The sequence below is a fragment of the Miniopterus natalensis genome, chromosome 1 (genome assembly GCF_054644295.1).
Source record: "Miniopterus natalensis isolate mMinNat1 chromosome 1, mMinNat1.hap1, whole genome shotgun sequence".
Taxonomy (NCBI): domain Eukaryota; kingdom Metazoa; phylum Chordata; class Mammalia; order Chiroptera; family Miniopteridae; genus Miniopterus; species Miniopterus natalensis.
Window position 1 is genome coordinate 40923887 of NC_142081.1, and position 19492 is coordinate 40943378.

Here is a 19492-nt window from a genome sequence, read left to right on the forward strand (position 1 = left end):
AATTGAATCTATTATACGTACCTCTTTCATTTGGTTAAAGTAACTATATCCAGGGACATAGGAACAGAAAATTTTCATTCTCTTCCATATTCCCAAATGCTTTCTTGTGAACATGGTGAAAGGTTTTTTAATTGTTAAATGATGATCCTTCATTGCTTTATTTTCTGTGATACAGAAGCTTTGAAAATAATACAAAAGACATTATTAAATATGTGATGCTTTTTTAGAATCATGTACTATTATAATTGGAAGGGACCTTGGAAATTACTTAGTTTGACATTCTCATTTTATAGATTGAGAAATTGAGATCCAGAGAAAATCAGTGAATTGCCTGAAATTGGAATTTATATTTCCTTATCTAAAATTGTCCTACTGTCTACTAAATAATTTTTAATTTTCTTCTTGTAGAGATTATTGATACACTTTCTTTCACTGTCTATGAAACCAATGCAATTTAATTGAAACACCTTTTTGAAAAAATATAAGGAAATGTGAGAGTAACACTTGTGTAGTTTTAAAATTTTATTTTTAATGTACTTCAAGAAAGCAAAGAGTGATGTCTGTTCACTACTGTGTTCCTGGTACCTGGCACCTTGCCTGACTCAAAGGCGTATAATGGCTTATAATGGCCTGGCTTATCTATTAAATATTTAACTAATGATATGATTTGAATAAATTATATAAGGTGTATTTAGTAAATATATTACTTGTTTTCCAGGTCTATGGTGCTGCTATTCAGTTTTATGAACCATATCTTGAGGAGAACCTCACAGAAAAACAGAGACTTCTTTTGGGTTTAGCATCATCAGCAGATGGGAAGTCTGATAGTTCCAAAACAGTTCACACTAATAAGTGCATCTGTCTTCTTTCTCACTGGCCTTTTTTTGATGCATTCAGGAAGTTTCTGACGTTTTTGTATCGTTATTCCATCTCTGGACCTCATGTCCTTCCAATTGAGAAGTAAGTTTGAAGCCTTCTTGGTTCAAAATTTGGCAGATCTTCCCAGTATGTGTGGTATATTTGTACTAGTAATTGAATTTTACTGGTAAATTTTATATGGAAACTAGATTTGTCAGGAGTTATTTGGGGGGGAAAAAGTTTGGTTGTTTCAATCAGGAATATTTCTCTATTATACTTTTTTGTTGTTTGAACTAACATCTACAATTTATTGGGCAAATTTCCAAAGCACTGCATCGCATACATTATCACAATTGTTTCTCATGGAAGCCCTTTGAAGTAGGTATTGCATCCAGATCTTTCAGAGAATACAAGTCTCAGAAAAATGAGCTGTTTGCCCACAATCACTCTGCTAGGGAGAAGCCAAACCATAATATGATCCTAATCTGCCTCACACACCAGGAAGAACTGACAGATAAAACTTATCTCCATGTATGAGAGACGCATATTATATTATACTTTTACAGTCATGTTATTTTAAATAACTTTATCTCTAACAAAATAAGCGTTTCATTTTTTGATGTTCTTGTGAAGTTTGGAGATCCTAATTGGAATTTTAAAAAATAGTTTTGTAATTCTTATTTTACACGTAGTTTGGATTTATTATGAACCTTTAAAAATATTCCTCACTATTTTTAGATGTCATGAATTTAAAGGAAAAATTAGATGAGTGCATTCTTTATTCTTTTTAAAAATTGAGTGATTCACTTTAAGATCATTAAAACTGAATAATGTTTCATACAGTAAGATATTCAAATGAGATCTAAATATCTCCATTGTCTATTGTTTATTTTATACCATCGATCACTTAAGCTCTTTCGTGTTCTTAGGCAGAATTCCCTGACTCTAATGACAGTTGAAAAGTGATAGATTTATCATAAGAACACTTGCTTTACAGGCTTAGGCTTTAATTTTCCCTTGCACTTTTTTAGTCTCAGTATTCCAATGCAGCAGTTCACAGATTTTTTTGGTCTCAGGACTCCTTTATACTTTTAAAAACTGAGCATATCTGTTGATATTTATTATAGTAGAAATTAAAACTGAAAACTTAAAAAATATGTTAATTAATTTTTTAAAATAATAAACCCATCACATGTTAACATAAATATATATATTTTTTAAAATAACTATTTTCCACTGCAAAAAAAATTAGTGAGAAGAGTGACATTGCTTTACATTTTTATAAATAATGGCTGGATTAATTGAACACAGGTAGGTTCTCATGTGTGCTTCTGTATTTAATCTGTTGCAATAGGTTGTTTGGGTTGTTTGGCCTTACACAGATAAATAGGTGGAAAAGATAAGTAGATGGACATTTGAATAGTCTTTTCAGAAAATTTTGGATTTTCCTTTTTGTTACTGCACCAGACATGACAAGTGGAGTTTATTATGGGGATTAGCAGACATTTGGTCCTGTCTAAGACATCCATGGAGACATTTGGTCCACATTGACCCATCTACCTATTTACCCCATGTGCCACTACCAGCTAGGTTACTGAGGCAAGAAGGGTTATTATTGGCAGTACAGATACAGGACAATTATTAGATCAATAAAATTTGATAGTATTTTTTTAATGTATTAATCCTATAAACCAAAAGTATAAATAACTGTTATGGGCTATCTGAACCCAAAGAATGTTTTCTAAGCATGGAAGTTTTTGACAGGACCAAATATCAAGAATAATTTGTCATGTACCAAATATGCTCATGGACATTTTTCATAGAACCAAATGTTAAGGACCTTTTGGCATGGACCAAGTGTTGCTGTGGACTCAGTCACACAAGTGCTTTTCAAGACAACCATTTGTACTGCTGTGCATAGCAGAAGTGCTTTATACATACTTCCCCTTTCATCACAGATTATTTTTTTTTAAAGTACACTGAAGCCCCGGCCAGTATGGCTCAGTTGATTGGAGCATGGTCGCGTACACAAAAAGGTGGCAGGTTGGATCCCTGGTCAGGGTGCATATGGAAGGCAGCTAATTCGTGTTTCTTTCTCACGTCAATGTTTCTCTCTCTCCCTTTCTTCCTCTCTAGAATCAGTGAAGAACATATCCTTGGATGAGGATTTTAAAACTAATTAATAGTGAATTAAAATTAATTAATTTTGCCCCCACAGGGACAAAATTTAATAAAATTAATAATATTTATTGTTTTATCAAAGACATTCTTAAGTGAAACTGAATACAGTGACTACTAATACAATTTGGTGCCTTGATTCATAGTAAGATGCTCCATTAGTGCAAATATCAACACAGTGAAAAAGGCAAATGAAATCTTACTATAAAAATAGTTTTGCTCCAGCTGGGTGGCTCAGTTAGTTGGAGAGTCGTCCCATACACCAAAAATGTTGAGATTCTATCCCCTGTTGGGGCACCTGTACGGGAGGCAACCAAGTGATGTTTCTCTCTCACATCAAGGTACCCCCCCCTTGCTCGTGCTCTCTCTCTCTCTCTCGCTCTCTCTCTCTCTCTCTCTCTCTTTCTCACACACACACACACACACACTCAATAAACATGTCCTCAGGTGAGGATTTAAAAAAATTAGTTTTGATCTTGCAGATCTCTGTGAATGGGTCTTGGAGATCTTTAGATGTTCATGGATCACACTTTGTTTTCTGCTGTTCTAATTACTTCAGATAATTCAAGCAAAAGTGTCCTCTGGAATCATCCCCTTATCTTTTTTTCTTAGGTTATGAGTACCTTCATGGTATAAAGTGGTAGTATAATATGCCTTTTTTTATAATTCCCATAATGTCTGTCAGTGTCTTATACATAGCAAGCAGTCAAAACATGTTTGTAAAATTAATACATTTCTCTTTTAATGCTCTCTATCCAGTTGAAATTATTCCAGCTCTAAAACAAAGATGGTTTTGAAGTAATGTTTAAGAGAAAAGTAATGCAGAAATAAAATAACTTTTTCCTAAAAGAAGAAAAGATTTTCACTATTCTTGCCTTTTACCTTTTCCAGTGTTCAAAACAAAACATGTCAATCTAGCTTTTTATCCATTTTCTTCTGGGAAAAAACAACCATCATGTAATAGGATTTTTAACCTATTGTTAGTAGAAAGTACAGGAACATCTCAGAGATGTTGTGAGTTCCATTCCAGACCACTGTAATAAAGCGAGTATTGCAATAAAGCGAGTTGTAATCTTTTTGCTGGTGGAGGGTCTTGTATTTAGTTTATAAAAAACACAATATCTGTAAAGTGCAGTAAAGCAAAGCTCAACAAAATGAGATATGTCTGTATATTGTTCCTCTTTTAGAAACAGTTAAACTCTTTCATTTTTCTGGAGCACTCTAAATGGTGTTTCACTTTTAAAATATGAGCAGTTGACTAAAAAGCATATTACAGATGCATGAATTGGTTTCTTTGTTAATGCCCACGCCTCTGGCATGTTGTATATCATCTGCTTAGGGAGAGGTAGAAGGTAAAATGGCTTTTGAGATATTCATAACATGAACGTTGTTGAATGTGAACAACTATTAATATGAGAAGTGAATTGGATTTAGGTAGAAGCAACTTGAATGCAACAAATGATTTTTGGTTGTTTGTTCACTTGTTTTCATAGTAGCAGGGATTTCGAAATTACAGGTTCACAGAGCTTTTGACTTAACTTGGACTTGGGATGACATGTTGACCTTTGTAGCGTATGGTACTCACTTTGGAATCAATTGCCTTTTTTTGTTTGTTTTTAAGGCATATTTCTCATTTTATGCATAAAGTTCCTTTTCCATCTCCTCAGAGACCACGGATTTTAGTTCAGGTAAGACTTTCTTGCTATAAGTGCCCTGTTGAATGAATATTGGATCTGTCAAAATGTAACATAAGAATAACTATTTTAAATGGAGGAAAAATCAAATGAAATTGAGAGAGAACAAGATGCTATTTCATTTCAGAATTTGGGCCCTTATTGTCTTATTAACTGCCTCTCAGACAACTAATTTTTCTTTCTCAAATAAAGGGTTGCAGAGTTAAATAGGAGGCAGTAGACATTTTGAACACAAAAAAGGAACTTATCGTCTTAAATTTGTTCTAGGTATTTGAAAGTTTCTGTGTGGCTTTGGCATTTATTCTCTAAGTTAAGTATATTAGAATATACAGAAGGAAAAGTTGTGTGTTTTCATAGATTGCAGGAAGGAATGCTCATATCTTTGTGATGGAGGAAGTTTAAAATGAACATAAATTATTTTCCCCATCTCTTTTTTCAATTGACTGTATCTTTCCTCTTTTATTCATATTTTTTGTTTGTACTTTTGAGATGTAAATTTCTGCTTTAATCATCATTTATGAAGTGATTTACATTAAGATATTTTCATGTAACATCACTGTGTGTGCTTTACTATATCTATCACAGCCCTTAATAGGGTATCATTCAAAATTAGAAATTATCTGGCAAATATATATTTACAAATTTGTGAAAATCTGCGTAAATTTTAAAATATGGATAAAAATAATTGCATTATTATATTGATATAGATAAAATATTTAGAAAAATACTATTTGATAAGTTTTATAATCAGTCTTCATATTTACATATTATTTCTGTCTGTCTTTTTGGTATTTAGTGCCAGAATATATATAGCAAACTCAGTTTGAATTCATGTAAAAGATTTGTTTTGTAGCAGAAGTTGGCAAATTTTTCCTGTTGAGGACCAAAAAGTAAATACTTTAGTGTTTACAAGCCATGTGATCTCTATTGAAACTACTCAGCTCTGTTGTTATTGCACAAAATCAGCTAGAGGTAATATGTAAATAATGAGTTCCGATAAACTATTCATAAAAACAGGTGGCCTGTGGATTTGCCCTGGAGGCCATAGGATTGCTAACTCTGATTTTATGGTATTAAATTAACAAATTAGTCTTTCAATACAGATTTTTTTAAATGGCATCAGGGAAACATTGAGAAACAGAAGAAAAGATATAGGATTTAAAATGGAAGAGTTAGTAGTCAGAAGAGGTCAGTAATCAAGATATATTTTTCAGCATCTTAGTAAGTGATTATACTAATGAATGAATATATTGAAACTTCATCATCATTAGTCTATATGTTTTTACCAGAAAGTAGTGTTTTAAAGTTTATCTTTATATTTCAAATACTTTATTTTGAATCTTCTTCCAGTTATCACCACATGATAATCTGATCCTCAGTCAGCCTGTTTCTTCACCTCTTCCACTAAGGCAAGTAAAACTTCACTTCTGTTTATTTCTCTAAATTTAGTGTGAGCTCAAGTAACATTCAAATATTTTCTTTCTTTCCCAAGCAGAATTTCAAATGATGATGGAAATACTTTTCATTTAACTTTTTTTTATCTAAATTCCATTTACTTAATATTTAGGTTAATGTTCTTAAAAAAAGAAAGAGTTTTATAGTATTGTTTGGTATTTTGTGTATCCATTTGTTATCAGTAATTACATAAATAGGTACATATGTATGTAGATTATGAAAACAGTTCTTTTTAGCTTTAAATATTCTATGAAGAACATTCAGATGCAATTAACTTTCAATTTAACCTCAAAATAAAAAGACATTTATAAATATTAAACCATGGGGTAGAACAATGTATTTCATCACCTTAAAAGTTCAAAGAAATTATGAATTATGTTTTTCTATGGTATCATTTCTTGACATTTAATTAGCTGTATAATTTCTCTAGCATAGAAATAGTTACGGTATAATTAAGCTATTTTGTAGCACATTCCTAAGGGTGACTAGGTGCCATCTTTGACATTAATTTTGTAAGAATTGCAGATTATTTCATCACTAGGTCTTGGCCCAGAGTGACCAGTGTTTTCTTAACCTTTGTTTAAGCCAAAAATAAACTAGATATACTGACTGAGACAATGTAAAAATAATTCTAAATTACCTGAGGATTTTGTTGCTAACAGCTTTTTTGGTATATATTTCACATACTATACAATTCACCCAGTTAAACTGTACAATTCATTGGTTATATTTACAGAGCTCTGAAACTATCGCTATAATCAATTTTAGAACATTTTCATCTCTCTAAAAAGAAGCCTTGTATGCTTTAGCAGTTTACCTTCCCTATTTCTCCCATCCCTACATGGACAAACACACACACACCTCCCCAACCCTTGGCAACAGCTGATCTGCTTTCTGTCTCTACAGATTTCACCTATTCTGAACATTTCATATAAATGGACTCATATAATATTTTGCCTTTTGTGTTTAGCTTCTTTCACTTAGCATAATGTTTCCAAGGTTCGTCCATGTTGTAGTATGTATCAGTACTTCATTTCTTTTTATTTCTAACAAACATTTCTATATATGAATATACCACATTTTATTTATTCATTAATCAGTTGATGGACTTTCTGGCTACTATGAATAATGATGCTATAAACATGCACAAGTTTTTTGTGGACGTATGTTTTCATTTCTCCAAGAGACTTTTGTTACTAGTTTTGCTTTATTTTTTAAAAATTAATTCAGTGAAGCCAATTATTTAGCATTATATAGACAAAGTACTGGTTGGCTTACTGAATTATTAATTTTGTTACTATACAGAATGTCTAAGTTTTGGTTATGAATTTGCTTTGTATTTATATATCATTACTTGGTAGTCTGGATTTCATATTATTATCATCGTTACAATATGAAAGATTATCTATTCGTATATCTAAGTTTTAATATGTGTATTTACCTTAAGGGATGTAGGCCTGTAAGTCATGTAGGGTTTTTTTGTTATTATTACAGTGGAAGATGAGCCAAAACTCATTAAAGAATTTGCTTTCAATCAAAGCATCCCTCTTATAAATTAAATTCTTTGTTTGGACATTATCTACATGGTAAATCTTTCTATATAAAATAAAGCAGATGACTTTTCATTTTCCATATTGAATACAATGCAGAAGATTTGAATGATTTTGAAACCTCATAAAACTTCATTGTTTTATAGTGTGTTTCTGATGCAGTGTCTTCCCTACATAAGATCAACAATCATATTTAAAGTTGAATATATATACAAATCCTACCCTAACCATGAACTTTTTTCTTCTTCATTATTTTGGGTAATGAGGCTATTGGATCTTTATTTTATTAATTACATATTTTTGTTTGGATTGATAGTGGTGGCAAGTTTTCAACACTACTTCAGAATTTAGGCCCTGAAAATGCTGTGACACTACTGGTATTTGCTGTAACAGAACATAAGATTCTGATCCATTCCTTACGGCCTTCTGTGCTTACTAGTGTGACAGAAGCATTAGTGTCTGTGAGTATCACAGTTTCTTATTGTGAAAATATATGATTTAAAGCTATTTTAATTCAAAGTGTAATAAATTTTTATGTTGTGGAAACAATTTAAACTTTCTGACTATTAACACTGGTTATAATTATTTAATTCATTTTTAAGCATTAGACTTTAGGTATAAATGTTTAAAAGACAATTTTTTTGTTCATGCTGATAAATTATGTTTCAATGTCAAGCAGCTAAATATTCTCCAATATTCTTTTGTTTATCCAAGATGATATTCCCTTTCCACTGGCCATGCCCATATGTTCCTCTCTGCCCACTGGCCTTGGCCGATGTCTTGAGTGCACCATGTCCATTCATAGTAGGAATTGATTCAAGATACTTTGATCTCTATGACCCTCCACCAGATGTTAGTTGTGTTGACCTAGATACCAACACCATTTCTCAGTAAGTACATTTTAGTGATTCTACACCCAATAATTTACTTCATAATCTGTGTATGTAATTGTTTATTTTATGAAAGCTTATTAGAATTTCCCTTTGGCTATATTGTTTTTGTTTTTGGGATTATCACCATCTTTGAATCAGCAATTACTATACTTGAATAGGATAGATTTAGAGCATTGGCTAAGGTTTTATTGGAAAGAAAATGTAGCCCTCATCCTTAGCTTTTTAAATATTTAAGAAACATTATAATCTTATGTTTACCTAGAAATTTAACAGGAAAATTGAGGTTAGAAATAGAAAAAGGTTATTTCCCTTTAGTCAGATGAATATGGGTAAAACACAAAGTGAAATACTGTTCCTTGTTTACAACACAACTTGAATTGAAATACTATATCTAGTGTAGTGTAATGCTATTTAGAATACTGATACTTCATATCAAAATTAATGTAATGTTTTAAAATTTTTGGCCCGGCCGGGCATGGCTCAGCGGTTGAGCATCGACCTAGGATCCAGGAGATCGGGGTTCGATTCCCGGTCAGGGCACATGCCCGGGTTGAGGGCTAGGCAGCGGATCAATGACTCTCTCATCATTGATGTTTCTATCTCTCTCTCTCCCCTTCCTTTCCTGTCTCTGAAATCAATAAAGATATGTTTAAAATAAATAAATAAATAAATAAATAAATAAATAAATAAATAAATAAATAAATAAAATTTTTAAATAAGTAAAAAAATTTTTATTGTTAACAATGTTGCAGATGTCCCTCATTTTCTTCCCCCTCTGCCCACTTCCACCCAGCCTCCAACCCCCGTCCCTTGGCCCTCACCACACTATTGGCTGTGTTCACAGGCTATGGGTATATATTCTTTAGCTAATCCCTTCACCTTCCTTTATCCAGTCCCCCTCACCTCCCTCCCCTCTGTCATTAAATAACTTTTAAATTATACCTTTTTTTTTTTTACTTTTATACCGTAGGAGTATAAGGATTTTATAAGCTTCTCTCTTTTATTGGAATAATATTTAAGTTGTACTACTGGAGCTATATACTTACAGCTTCTTTATAATTAAGTGTTTCTCTTGTGTCCCTTATTTTCAGTTTAATCATACTTATGCTATTCAGGAAAGAGGAAATTGATGCAGTGACCATATTGAATCCACAGGACATGCTTAAAATAACTACAAGTTAGTCTATCAGTAAAGCCCAAAAGCTAGTATGCCTTTTACAGCTTAAATATGTATTTGTGAAATAGGTTTTTAAATATGCACGTGTTATATTAAAGCTTTTTTATTTAATTCTGAAATCTTAACATTCTAGTTTTGTCATATGTCAAAATTTCAAATATTTAAATCATCAGAAAAATTTAGCAAAAAAATAATTTTCTGCTATAAAACATGTATGCTTTATAAAAGCTGTCAAAAGCTTTTATTCAGAGAAAGCCTAACCAAGAAAATATAGCATGTACTTTGTGCATAAAAACCATTTTATGTATGGGATCAAAAGAGTCAAAGATTCTTTACCAGGAATATTTAATTCTTTAAATATTAAAGTAGTATCTCTTTTCTTTGCCAGTTGTTAATGTTACATGACATAATGTTTTCAAAAATTGAAATTAAGGGTGGTAAATGAGCATATCCTAAGGTTATTATGGTAATAAATTACATTTCCCTACTTTTATACTTTCCCTCAATTTGTTAAAAGAATTTTTTTTTAATTCTCACCCAAGGATATGTTTCCATTGATTTTAGAGAGAGAGGGAAGGAGAAAGAAAGAGAAACATTGATGTGAGAGGGAAACATCAATTGGTTGTCTCCTGAATGTGTCCCAACCTAGGTATGTGCCCTGACTGAAAACCGAACCGGCAACCTTTTGGTGCATGGGAAGATGCTCCAACCAACTGAGCCGCACTGGCCAGGGATACAGAATTTTTAATTATTTTATCTTTCTGTTTTGATCACTAATGAGTTAAAGAATAAAAGAAACATGAGTCTTTGCACTCATTAGTATTATTCCTTCTTGATATTATCATCATTACAAATCTGTGGGAAGACTAAACTAGTATACTAACAGCTTCCTACCTTCCTTTACCCAGAATTTCTGGAGCCTTGACCTAAAATTTGAAAGAAAAACAAATTCTGAATATGGAATTTTTGGTTTCCTTTTCCCTCTCTGACTGACTCTTAGATACATGTAATACAGAGTGTATTATGAATGTCAAGAAATTTCTGAAGAAAGGGAAATTAGAATCTGATATGTGCTAGGCATAAAGCTGTATGCATAGCCTAAGTTATCTATTCTCTTTATTTTGTGAGGTAGTTTTTATTAACCCTGTGACAGATAAGAAAACCAAAGCTTAGATTTTTAAGTAATTTATCAAAAGGCACACAACTTATACTGGCCAGACTGGATTTTGAAACCATCACTGTGTGACTCCAAACTAATACATGTATCACTAATGATCAGCTAACTATTTATGTTATAATTACCTCATAAATGATGTTACCATGAATACAAATGCAGAAGGCTATCATGGATCCAAACTCAGGTACTAAATAAAACTGTCCTACTCAGCCAAGTTTTAAAGTGAAGCTATCAAGGGTTAGAGAAGGAAATTAATTACTTGAATAAATAATTAGATGTAATGAAGTGATATTTTTCATTCATTTGTATGGCAGACATGTCTTGAGTACCTTGTTTTGCTAGGCACGGAATAAAAAGGAAAACCAAGCACACTCCCTTTTCTTAAGTTGCTTGTAATGTAGTCTGACAAGGCAGAAGGCAGGCATGCATACAGTGAATGATAAGGCGCAGTGGGAGTGCTTTATCAAGAAAATAACGCGAATAGTGTTTCTGTGTTGTGTTCTCACTGCAATGTAGAATTCTATGCTCCTAGTCACATTATAAATGAAATAAAACCTTTCCAGCAGGACACCTGTAATTTTACCCTGCCCTATCTGTATTTTTATTCTCATCTGTGAAAAGATAGGATAGATTCCAAGACAGTTGTTCTTTGTCAGCTTAAGCTTTCCCGTCCACTCTTTTTCCTTTGTTTAGTTTTCAAAGTGATATTTGCCCTTTTTGTTCTGTGGGAAGTTTAGGGAACATTGAAAAAAAAAGTTCAGCAAGTTTCACTACACACCTGTGCTATGTTGTTGTCTTTGGTCATTAGAACATGAGTGGTAGATGTGCTTTTCTTCTCTTTTTTCTGTACCTTTTTCAAAATTTCTAAAATGAGTATTCATTGCTGTTGAAATACAAAAAAAAAAAAAAAAAAAAAAAAAGATTTAATAAAGAATGGAATAAACAAAGCTATAGTTAAGTCCAAAACCTTTATGGTGTTTTAGCACCGTGCTTTTTTCTTCTCCTACCCCATATGTAGTTTAAAGAGCAACTAACTGTGTTGTCAAAGTTGTAATGGAGATTATAGGAGTTTGTCATAGAAACCAAGATAGCACTTTCAAACACATATCCTCTTTTGTAGTTATAAAACTATTTTGGACTGTTGTAGTTTATTCAATTAATTTAATATTATAGATTATTTCTTTTCTGAAGGAAACAAAATAATTTTTCTTCTAGGAAACTAAAAAACAATATTTAAATATGACAAAGTGTTTTGATAAGCTCATTGAAAGTTTTCTACAGTGCTCTATTTTCAATCTACAACAACAACAAAATCCACACAGTACGATTTTCCCAGTATTTAGCCGTCTAAAGACTCTTAAATGGAGTTTAAGAGTAATGACCACCACATTAAGTTTGGTAGTGATTAGCATGATTCCAATTAATGTGGAATGTGCTCAGTACCGATATGATTACAAATTTTTGAGCTATATTTAATGCAAGGTTTCATCCTCATATAAATTAATTTTTAATATTGAGCATTCCAATTTACCCCAGTAATATTTTTCTCCTGTTAACTAGAATATTTTGTTAAGTGTTTTATTTTTTGTTCAATGTGTTTTCTCTTTTCCTTTTTGATATGTATCAAGTATACACTTCCCCTTTCCTCCCCACCCCCCACAGGGTTCATCTAACAAATATATTATTTTTGCCATTTAATCTCAGAACCGGTGACAAGAAAAATGTAGCCTGGAAGATACTTCCAAAGAAACCATGTAAAAATCTGATGAACACACTGAATAATTTGCACCAGCAATTGGCAAAATGTAAGTGTCTAACCTAGTTAAAGTAATTTAATCTGAGAAAAGGACTCATTACTTTGCTGTACTTGTAAAACGATAGTGTTTATCTAAAGGAAAGTGTTTTTACAATCTTAAAGACAAATGAGCATATAGGTAAAATTTGTTAGAAGTTGAATGGGAGGTTTATAAAATTTATTTTTGATACCACATTTTATAGAACCATTTTAGAATAATAAAATTCAAAAAGAGGTTAAGGTGGTTGTTTCCTTTAATTTTACTTTTACTGAAATACCATTGAAAAAATAAGCATTTCCACTTGTATCTTTTCTTCATACATGGAACAGAAAGTTAGTTTTGAAAATCTAATATGGATGGTTTAAATTACATTAGAAAATGCTGATTTACAGTAGGTTGAGAGCTAGGTCATATACTTTTCACCTGCAGTGGATCTTAATACTGTGCTTTCCTCAAATAATTTGAAAATAGAAGCTTGCTGAAAGCATTAGGAAATTAATCAAAATGAAAATTGATTGGGCCTGGCCAGGCATGGCTCAGCGGTTGAGCGTCGACCTATGATCCAGGCGATCGGGGTTCGATTCCCAGCCAGGGCACATGCCTGGGCTTCAGGCTCAATCCCCAGTCGGGGGCCTGTAGGAGGCAGCCAACCAATGACTCTCATCGTTGATGTTTCTATCTCTCTCTCTCTCCTTTCCTCTCTCTGAAATCAATAAAGATTTTTTTTTTAAAAGAAAAAGAAAATTGATTGGGATATGGAATATTTCAGTAAAAAGCTTATGTAAGAATATCTTGATGGTGATCCAGAATTACTAAGGAGAACTAAATCTTCATTTATCTAATCCTCTTGATATTTTATAACAGTCATTCAGGGCCCATAATTTAATACTTATTGTATGAAAAATGGTCACTAATTGTGTCGCAATATTTGAGGTTCTCATTTATGTAGTAGGTGAAATATAAACATAGGAGGTGGCTTATATCTTTGAGGGTTCAAGGTACCTGTAGTATACTTGGAAGTGGACACGAAAGACAATGTTTACAAAGTAAGCCTCATGACGAGATAATTTGGATGTGGCTCACAAATATTGGGGTATTTAAAAAATGACATCAAATGAATAAAATTTTATTTTATGGAACAAATAAATTATGTGTGGAATTTTATTTAAACTGCCTAGTTAATTGCTTTCTAAAAGTGCATGCACTTCTTTTGAATAGCTGCGAAGTCTAGCAACTTTTGTAGCAATATTTAAATATTATTAAAATCAGTGAAATAGCTCATTTAGCTCTATTAAAGGGCAGAATCTTAAAGCTTAAAACTACAGACTTTTAAACAATACTGATAGTTCAGGATTGTATAACACTGTATAGCTTCAGAGAACTTTCACATACATTCTTTTATTTTTACAACTATGAGGTGAGGATAATAAGGCTGAGAGAGGTAAAAAGTACTTTCTTAGGGGTCATACATACAGTTGAAGCTAATGATTAAAACCTAGGCCTTCTGTTCCAATGCCCACATTCTTTTTAATACTACTTTTTTAGACAATAATAACTCAAAAAAACTTGCTAAGATGATTTATTCCTCAAATTTTAAAGTCTTTAAATTTTGAAACAATCACAAACTTTTCTCCTGACCCTTTGAGAATAGATGCCCCATCACCTCCAGATGGAATGTATTTCCTACCAACAAGTACATTCTCCTATATCACTATAATATAACCATGAAAATCAGGAAATTAACATTCAGCATTACTGCCATCCTTATCCTCAGACCAGATTTGAATTTTTCTAGTTAAAATATGTAATGTTCTTTATAGCAAAAGAATTCATTTCCAAATCAGATGTATTTAGTTTCAGATCTCTTTAGTTGTCCTTTTCTCTAAACAGTTCAATTTTTTCTTCATTTTCTTGACATTTTTGAAGATGATACTTACTATTATAGAATGGTCTATGATGTGGGTTTGACTGAATGTCTTCATGATGAGTACAGATTATGCATATTTTACAGGAATATTGCAGAAGTAACGCTGTTCCTTTCATAGCATCCTTATCAGATTGAACACTATATCAGTTTGTCCCATTATTGATGAAGATGTTGACTTTGATCACTTGATTAGGTGTCTACCAGGCTTCTTCTCTACTACAAAGTTATTCTTTTTTTAAAATCATGTATGAGCGTTTATTCCAATAATGCCAGCATTATGGAGAGAGCAGCAGTAAAGTTATTCTTTTACTACCCAATGACTTTAGCATTGAATTACAAGAGTTGATTTTCACATTTTCATCCTAGAATGTTCCTCCTATAAGCACTTATATTTTTTTTAAAAAAAAGAGGAAACGAAGGACTATTGCATTTAACCCTGTGTCCAGTTGCTATGGTTGTTATGATCTTCATTCATTAATCTACATATAGTTATTTCATAACATGAACATTTTCTCTGACTGTAGTCAGATAAACAGGGATTATTTTATGTTTAATTTAAATAAAATATACTCAGCAGAGCCTAAAAAATGATATGGCAAGCTTTTTTAGGATTTATATATTACGAAGTTATATAAACAAAGGTTGAGGTCAGCTTGAGCCCTTTTGAAAACAACAAATTTATTTTTTTCTTTCAATTTTATTGAGATATAATTGACATACAGAACTATATAAGTTTAAGATGTACAGCATAATGACATACATATACAATAAGTTTATTTATTTATTTATTTAATCCTCACCAGAGGATATTTTTTCCATTGCTTTTCGGAGAGAGTGGAAAGGAAAGACAGAGAGAGAGAAAAACATCAATGTGAGAGAGACACATCGATTGGTTGCCTCCCGCATGCACCCCGGCCAGGGCCAGGGATGGAGCCTGCAGCTGAGGTACGTGCTGTTGGCTGGAATTGATCCCAGGACCCTTCAGTCCAAAAGCCAATGCTCTAACCACTGAGCAAGCCCAGCCAAGGCTACAGCAAGTTTATATTGATAAAACTATGAACATTAGTTTTGACTGTTTGGACAAAACTAACACTGTATTTCTTCACAGTGCAGCAGAGACCAAGAGATGATGGACTAATGGACTTAGCAATGAATGATTATGATTTTAATGCTGGAAAGAGGTTGCACATGATAGATTTGGAAATCCAAGAGGCGTTTTTGTGTTTCATGGCCTCTATTTTAAAAGGTTATAGATCATACTTAAGACCAATAACAAAAGCCCCGTCTGAGACAGCTACAGATGCAAGTTCTCTTTTTGCCCTACAAGGTGAGTGATTGCATAGTATTACAGTTGTCATATTATTGAGCTTAACCTTGTAGTGATTTAATTGCTTTCTGGGTTAATAGCTAATATTTATCAAACTATATACCTATTTTGAGAGTATGTGAATAACAACTCAGTTGGTAATTCATTTCCATAAGATTAGTTATTTCTCAAGCACTATGCATAAGGAACTATTTGAAAAGTACAGAGATTTCTAAACATGTACTTTTGCACTTGAGTCACAGGTGTGTTGATATGATGCTTTCAGCTTTCGGGGAAGCCAGTCAATGTTGGGCATGCCGAGTAGCCTGGGAGGGTCACCTCCATGCTTGAGCAGCTTCATTTGTTTTACTTTAATATGCTTTATAAATATTATTTTCTGTCTATGCCACAAAGTGAAAAAATGTTGGGAAGCCCTGGAATGCATTTGTGTCGTATTTTGTATTTACTTTCTCTTGTGATATTTAGCATTTAAAAGAGAAATGTATTTCCTAAACACATATTGAGTGCCTCCAAATGATAGGCACTAGATATATAGTGGTATGCAAAAGATACATGGTCACTCAAAAAGAAAAGAGAAGAGGGGAGGGGAGGGGAGGGGAGGGGAGGGGAGGGGAGGGGAGGGGAGGGGAGGGGAGGGGAGGGGAGTGGGGAGGAGAAAAAAGAAAAGGAAAGAAAAAAGAAAAGAAAAGAGAGATATGATCATTTCTCCCTTGGAGCTTATAGTCAAGAAGATAAGCAATTTGAAAATAATATGAATGAACACTTCAGTTCTCAACTTTAGATCACAGAAGGCCCTTCTGAAGAATTCACAACTGAGCCATGATCAAAAGGAAGAGTAGAAATTAGCCAGACAATGGGAAAGTAGAAGAGTGTTTTGGGCAGAAAGAACAGTTTATGCAAAGTCCCTGAGGCTGGAAAGAGTTTGAGTTCACGGGCCCAAAAGAAAACCCAAGTGTTGTGTAACTGAATATAGTGAGCAAGGTGGAGTGTGAAATCAGGAAATAAACTTTTACTCTCTTTAAGTATTAACACAAACATAAATGAATACTAGAGGGGATGTAACTGCTGCTTCGAGAAAGCTACATATGTATATGGAGAGAGAGCATGAGCCGAATGCAATACATGAGGGAAAATAGCAATTTTAAGTGCTTTCACATTTACTAGTTTATGTGTAATCTTCACGGTAGTGAGGGCACATCAGAGACAATTCTGGATGAGGATTTAGAAGATCTGGATTCAAGTTTCTTTCCTGTTGCTGTTTTTGTCAGGTCACTTTCCCTTTCAGGGTCTTAGTTTCTTTTTCTGCAAAATGGTGGGTACAGATGACATGATTGATCAAGTTCCTTCTAGCTTAAAAATTCTATGAATGATATTCTGACATTGTAAATTTATGTTGAACAGCTTTCTTAAGAAGCCGGGACCGATCACATCAAAAATTCTATAACATGATGACCAAAACACAAATGTTTATTCGCTTCATTGAGGAATGTTCTTTTGTCAGTGATAAAGATGCAAGCCTGGCGTTTTTTGATGATTGCGTAGATAAAGTAAGTAATACTTTGTCCACAGTGCTTTAACTTATTTTGTGTGTCTGTTATAAATGTTAGGAATTATAGTTTCTATAAGTTTTAATAGCTTTTAACAAAACCTAAATTAATTTCATTCCATCATTGACCCTTTATTATGAAAGTTTTGGTGGCCTACCAGATATTATAGAACACAACCTCTTAGGAATACCCTGCAGGATTTTACTAAATCGTGAGTTTTATTTTAGCAGGAAGGTCTCTATCTCTGCCTGCCCACTTACAGACAATAGGACTTTTGTTCAAGCCTGTAGACCTCTAACTCGAGCATTCTTTTTTTGTTGTTGTTAATCCTTACCCAAGGTTATTTTTTCCATTGATTTTTAGAGAGTGAAGGGAGAGAGGGAAGGGGGGAGAGAGAGAGAAAAAAGTCAGTGTGAGACACATCGCTCTGTTGCCTTCCACACAAGCCCAGACGGGCTGGGGATCGAAATTTGACCAAGAATTGAACCTGCGGCCCAACCCCTTTCCCCTATGACAACTGTCAGTCTGTTTTCTGTATCTATAAGTCTATTTCTGTTTTGTTGTTAGTTTATTTTGTTCATTAGATTCCACTAATCTTGCTGGTTTTAATTCGAGTTTATTAGATTAGTAGTTCATCTGGTTTTATCATCTCATGACATTGTTTAGCATCGTGTAGGCATATATATATATATTATACCCTTTACTCACTTAAGAAAACTCGAGGGATGATGGATGTAGAGAAATACTTCGCTGTGTTGATAGAGAATTAATAGGCTAAGGTGCTTGAAGTCCTTGAAATGCTTTGGAATAGGGAAAAGATGGATATATGCCACAATCTGCTTAGAACTCATAATTCATTTTACCATAGAAACACTGATATAAAGGGTGATTGGCTGTAGTTCAAATGGTGCAGGGCTGCAGTGTTGTGCTAAAAATATGTATTAAACTTATTTTTGGTGGAATGGTACTCTAACCGCCTTTTAGGGCAGTTTTTAAAAAAAACAAAATTCAGAGATATATCAACAATATATGCACCTTTGAAATGTACAGTTTGATAAGTTTGGTCAAATATAGATTTCCATGCAACCATGACTCCAAATATAGAACATTTTTACCACCTCAGAAAGGATGGTGTTTTTTTTTGAGGGGGGGGGTATTTTCTATATTTTAAATAACCTATTTACAAATGGACCTTTAGATCAGCGCCTTTTTGTAAGTTTACCTCTGCCCATATGGGGCTTTGAAACCCTGTTTATTTTGAGAAGTTATGCCAGCTCCTTGACAATTTTGTCTTTATTGCAGCATTGTACCAAGAACTTGTTTTTCAGTATTTCAGTCAGATTTTTAAGTTTGCTTTATTTGATGCCTATATGGTTAAATATTAATAGAATAAATAAATAGATGTGCTTTAAATAGAAAAGATTTCTCTAAATACTTTTTTACAGGAATAATTGTTGGATTTTTTATATGAAAGCGATATTCCTGACTAGCATTTTGTACTAGCATTTTGTACTTTTCCCTGTATGGTGCTGGGCTTCCATTGGTCATCCATTTGTACTTACTGAGCTTTCCTTGTGAACAACTGCATACATTTGTGTAACAATTGTTTGCTGTACCAAACTAAATGGACCAAATTAGTGACCAGGGTTTTACTAATAGCTTTTGCCAATAAATTTATTAATTCACATAGGAACAATGAATTAATTGTAGGAATCCAATTAATAGTGCAGAAGAAAGAAATCTTGTGTTGTTCCTGTTTATATTTCACTCACTGTGTGTATTTTGTTCACCAGTTAGTGTTTCAGCTAAGGACTCACATTATTTAAAAAGTACTCATTAATATTGTAAGACATATAAGAATTGTAATTTTGCTAAGTACCTAGGACTTCATGTTCTCAGGATATTTTATTACT

At 32.9% G+C, this 19492-nt stretch overlaps 1 protein-coding gene across 4 annotated transcripts in view; it reads left to right on the plus strand.

The window, feature by feature from the left end:
- The window catches only part of DENND4A (DENN domain containing 4A), a 96535-nt gene that overhangs the window by 44408 nt on the left and 32635 nt on the right, over positions 1 to 19492 (plus strand). For all 4 annotated transcript variants that reach the window (XM_016208621.2, XM_016208624.2, XM_016208625.2 and 1 more), the window contains exons 8-15: positions 719 to 960; positions 4658 to 4724; positions 6081 to 6139; positions 8052 to 8196; positions 8450 to 8625; positions 12687 to 12787; positions 15814 to 16032; positions 17434 to 17579. In XM_016208621.2, coding sequence (XP_016064107.1) covers positions 719 to 960; positions 4658 to 4724; positions 6081 to 6139; positions 8052 to 8196; positions 8450 to 8625; positions 12687 to 12787; positions 15814 to 16032; positions 17434 to 17579 — 1155 coding nt within the window. The remainder of the gene's footprint in view (positions 1 to 718; positions 961 to 4657; positions 4725 to 6080; positions 6140 to 8051; positions 8197 to 8449; positions 8626 to 12686; positions 12788 to 15813; positions 16033 to 17433; positions 17580 to 19492) is intronic.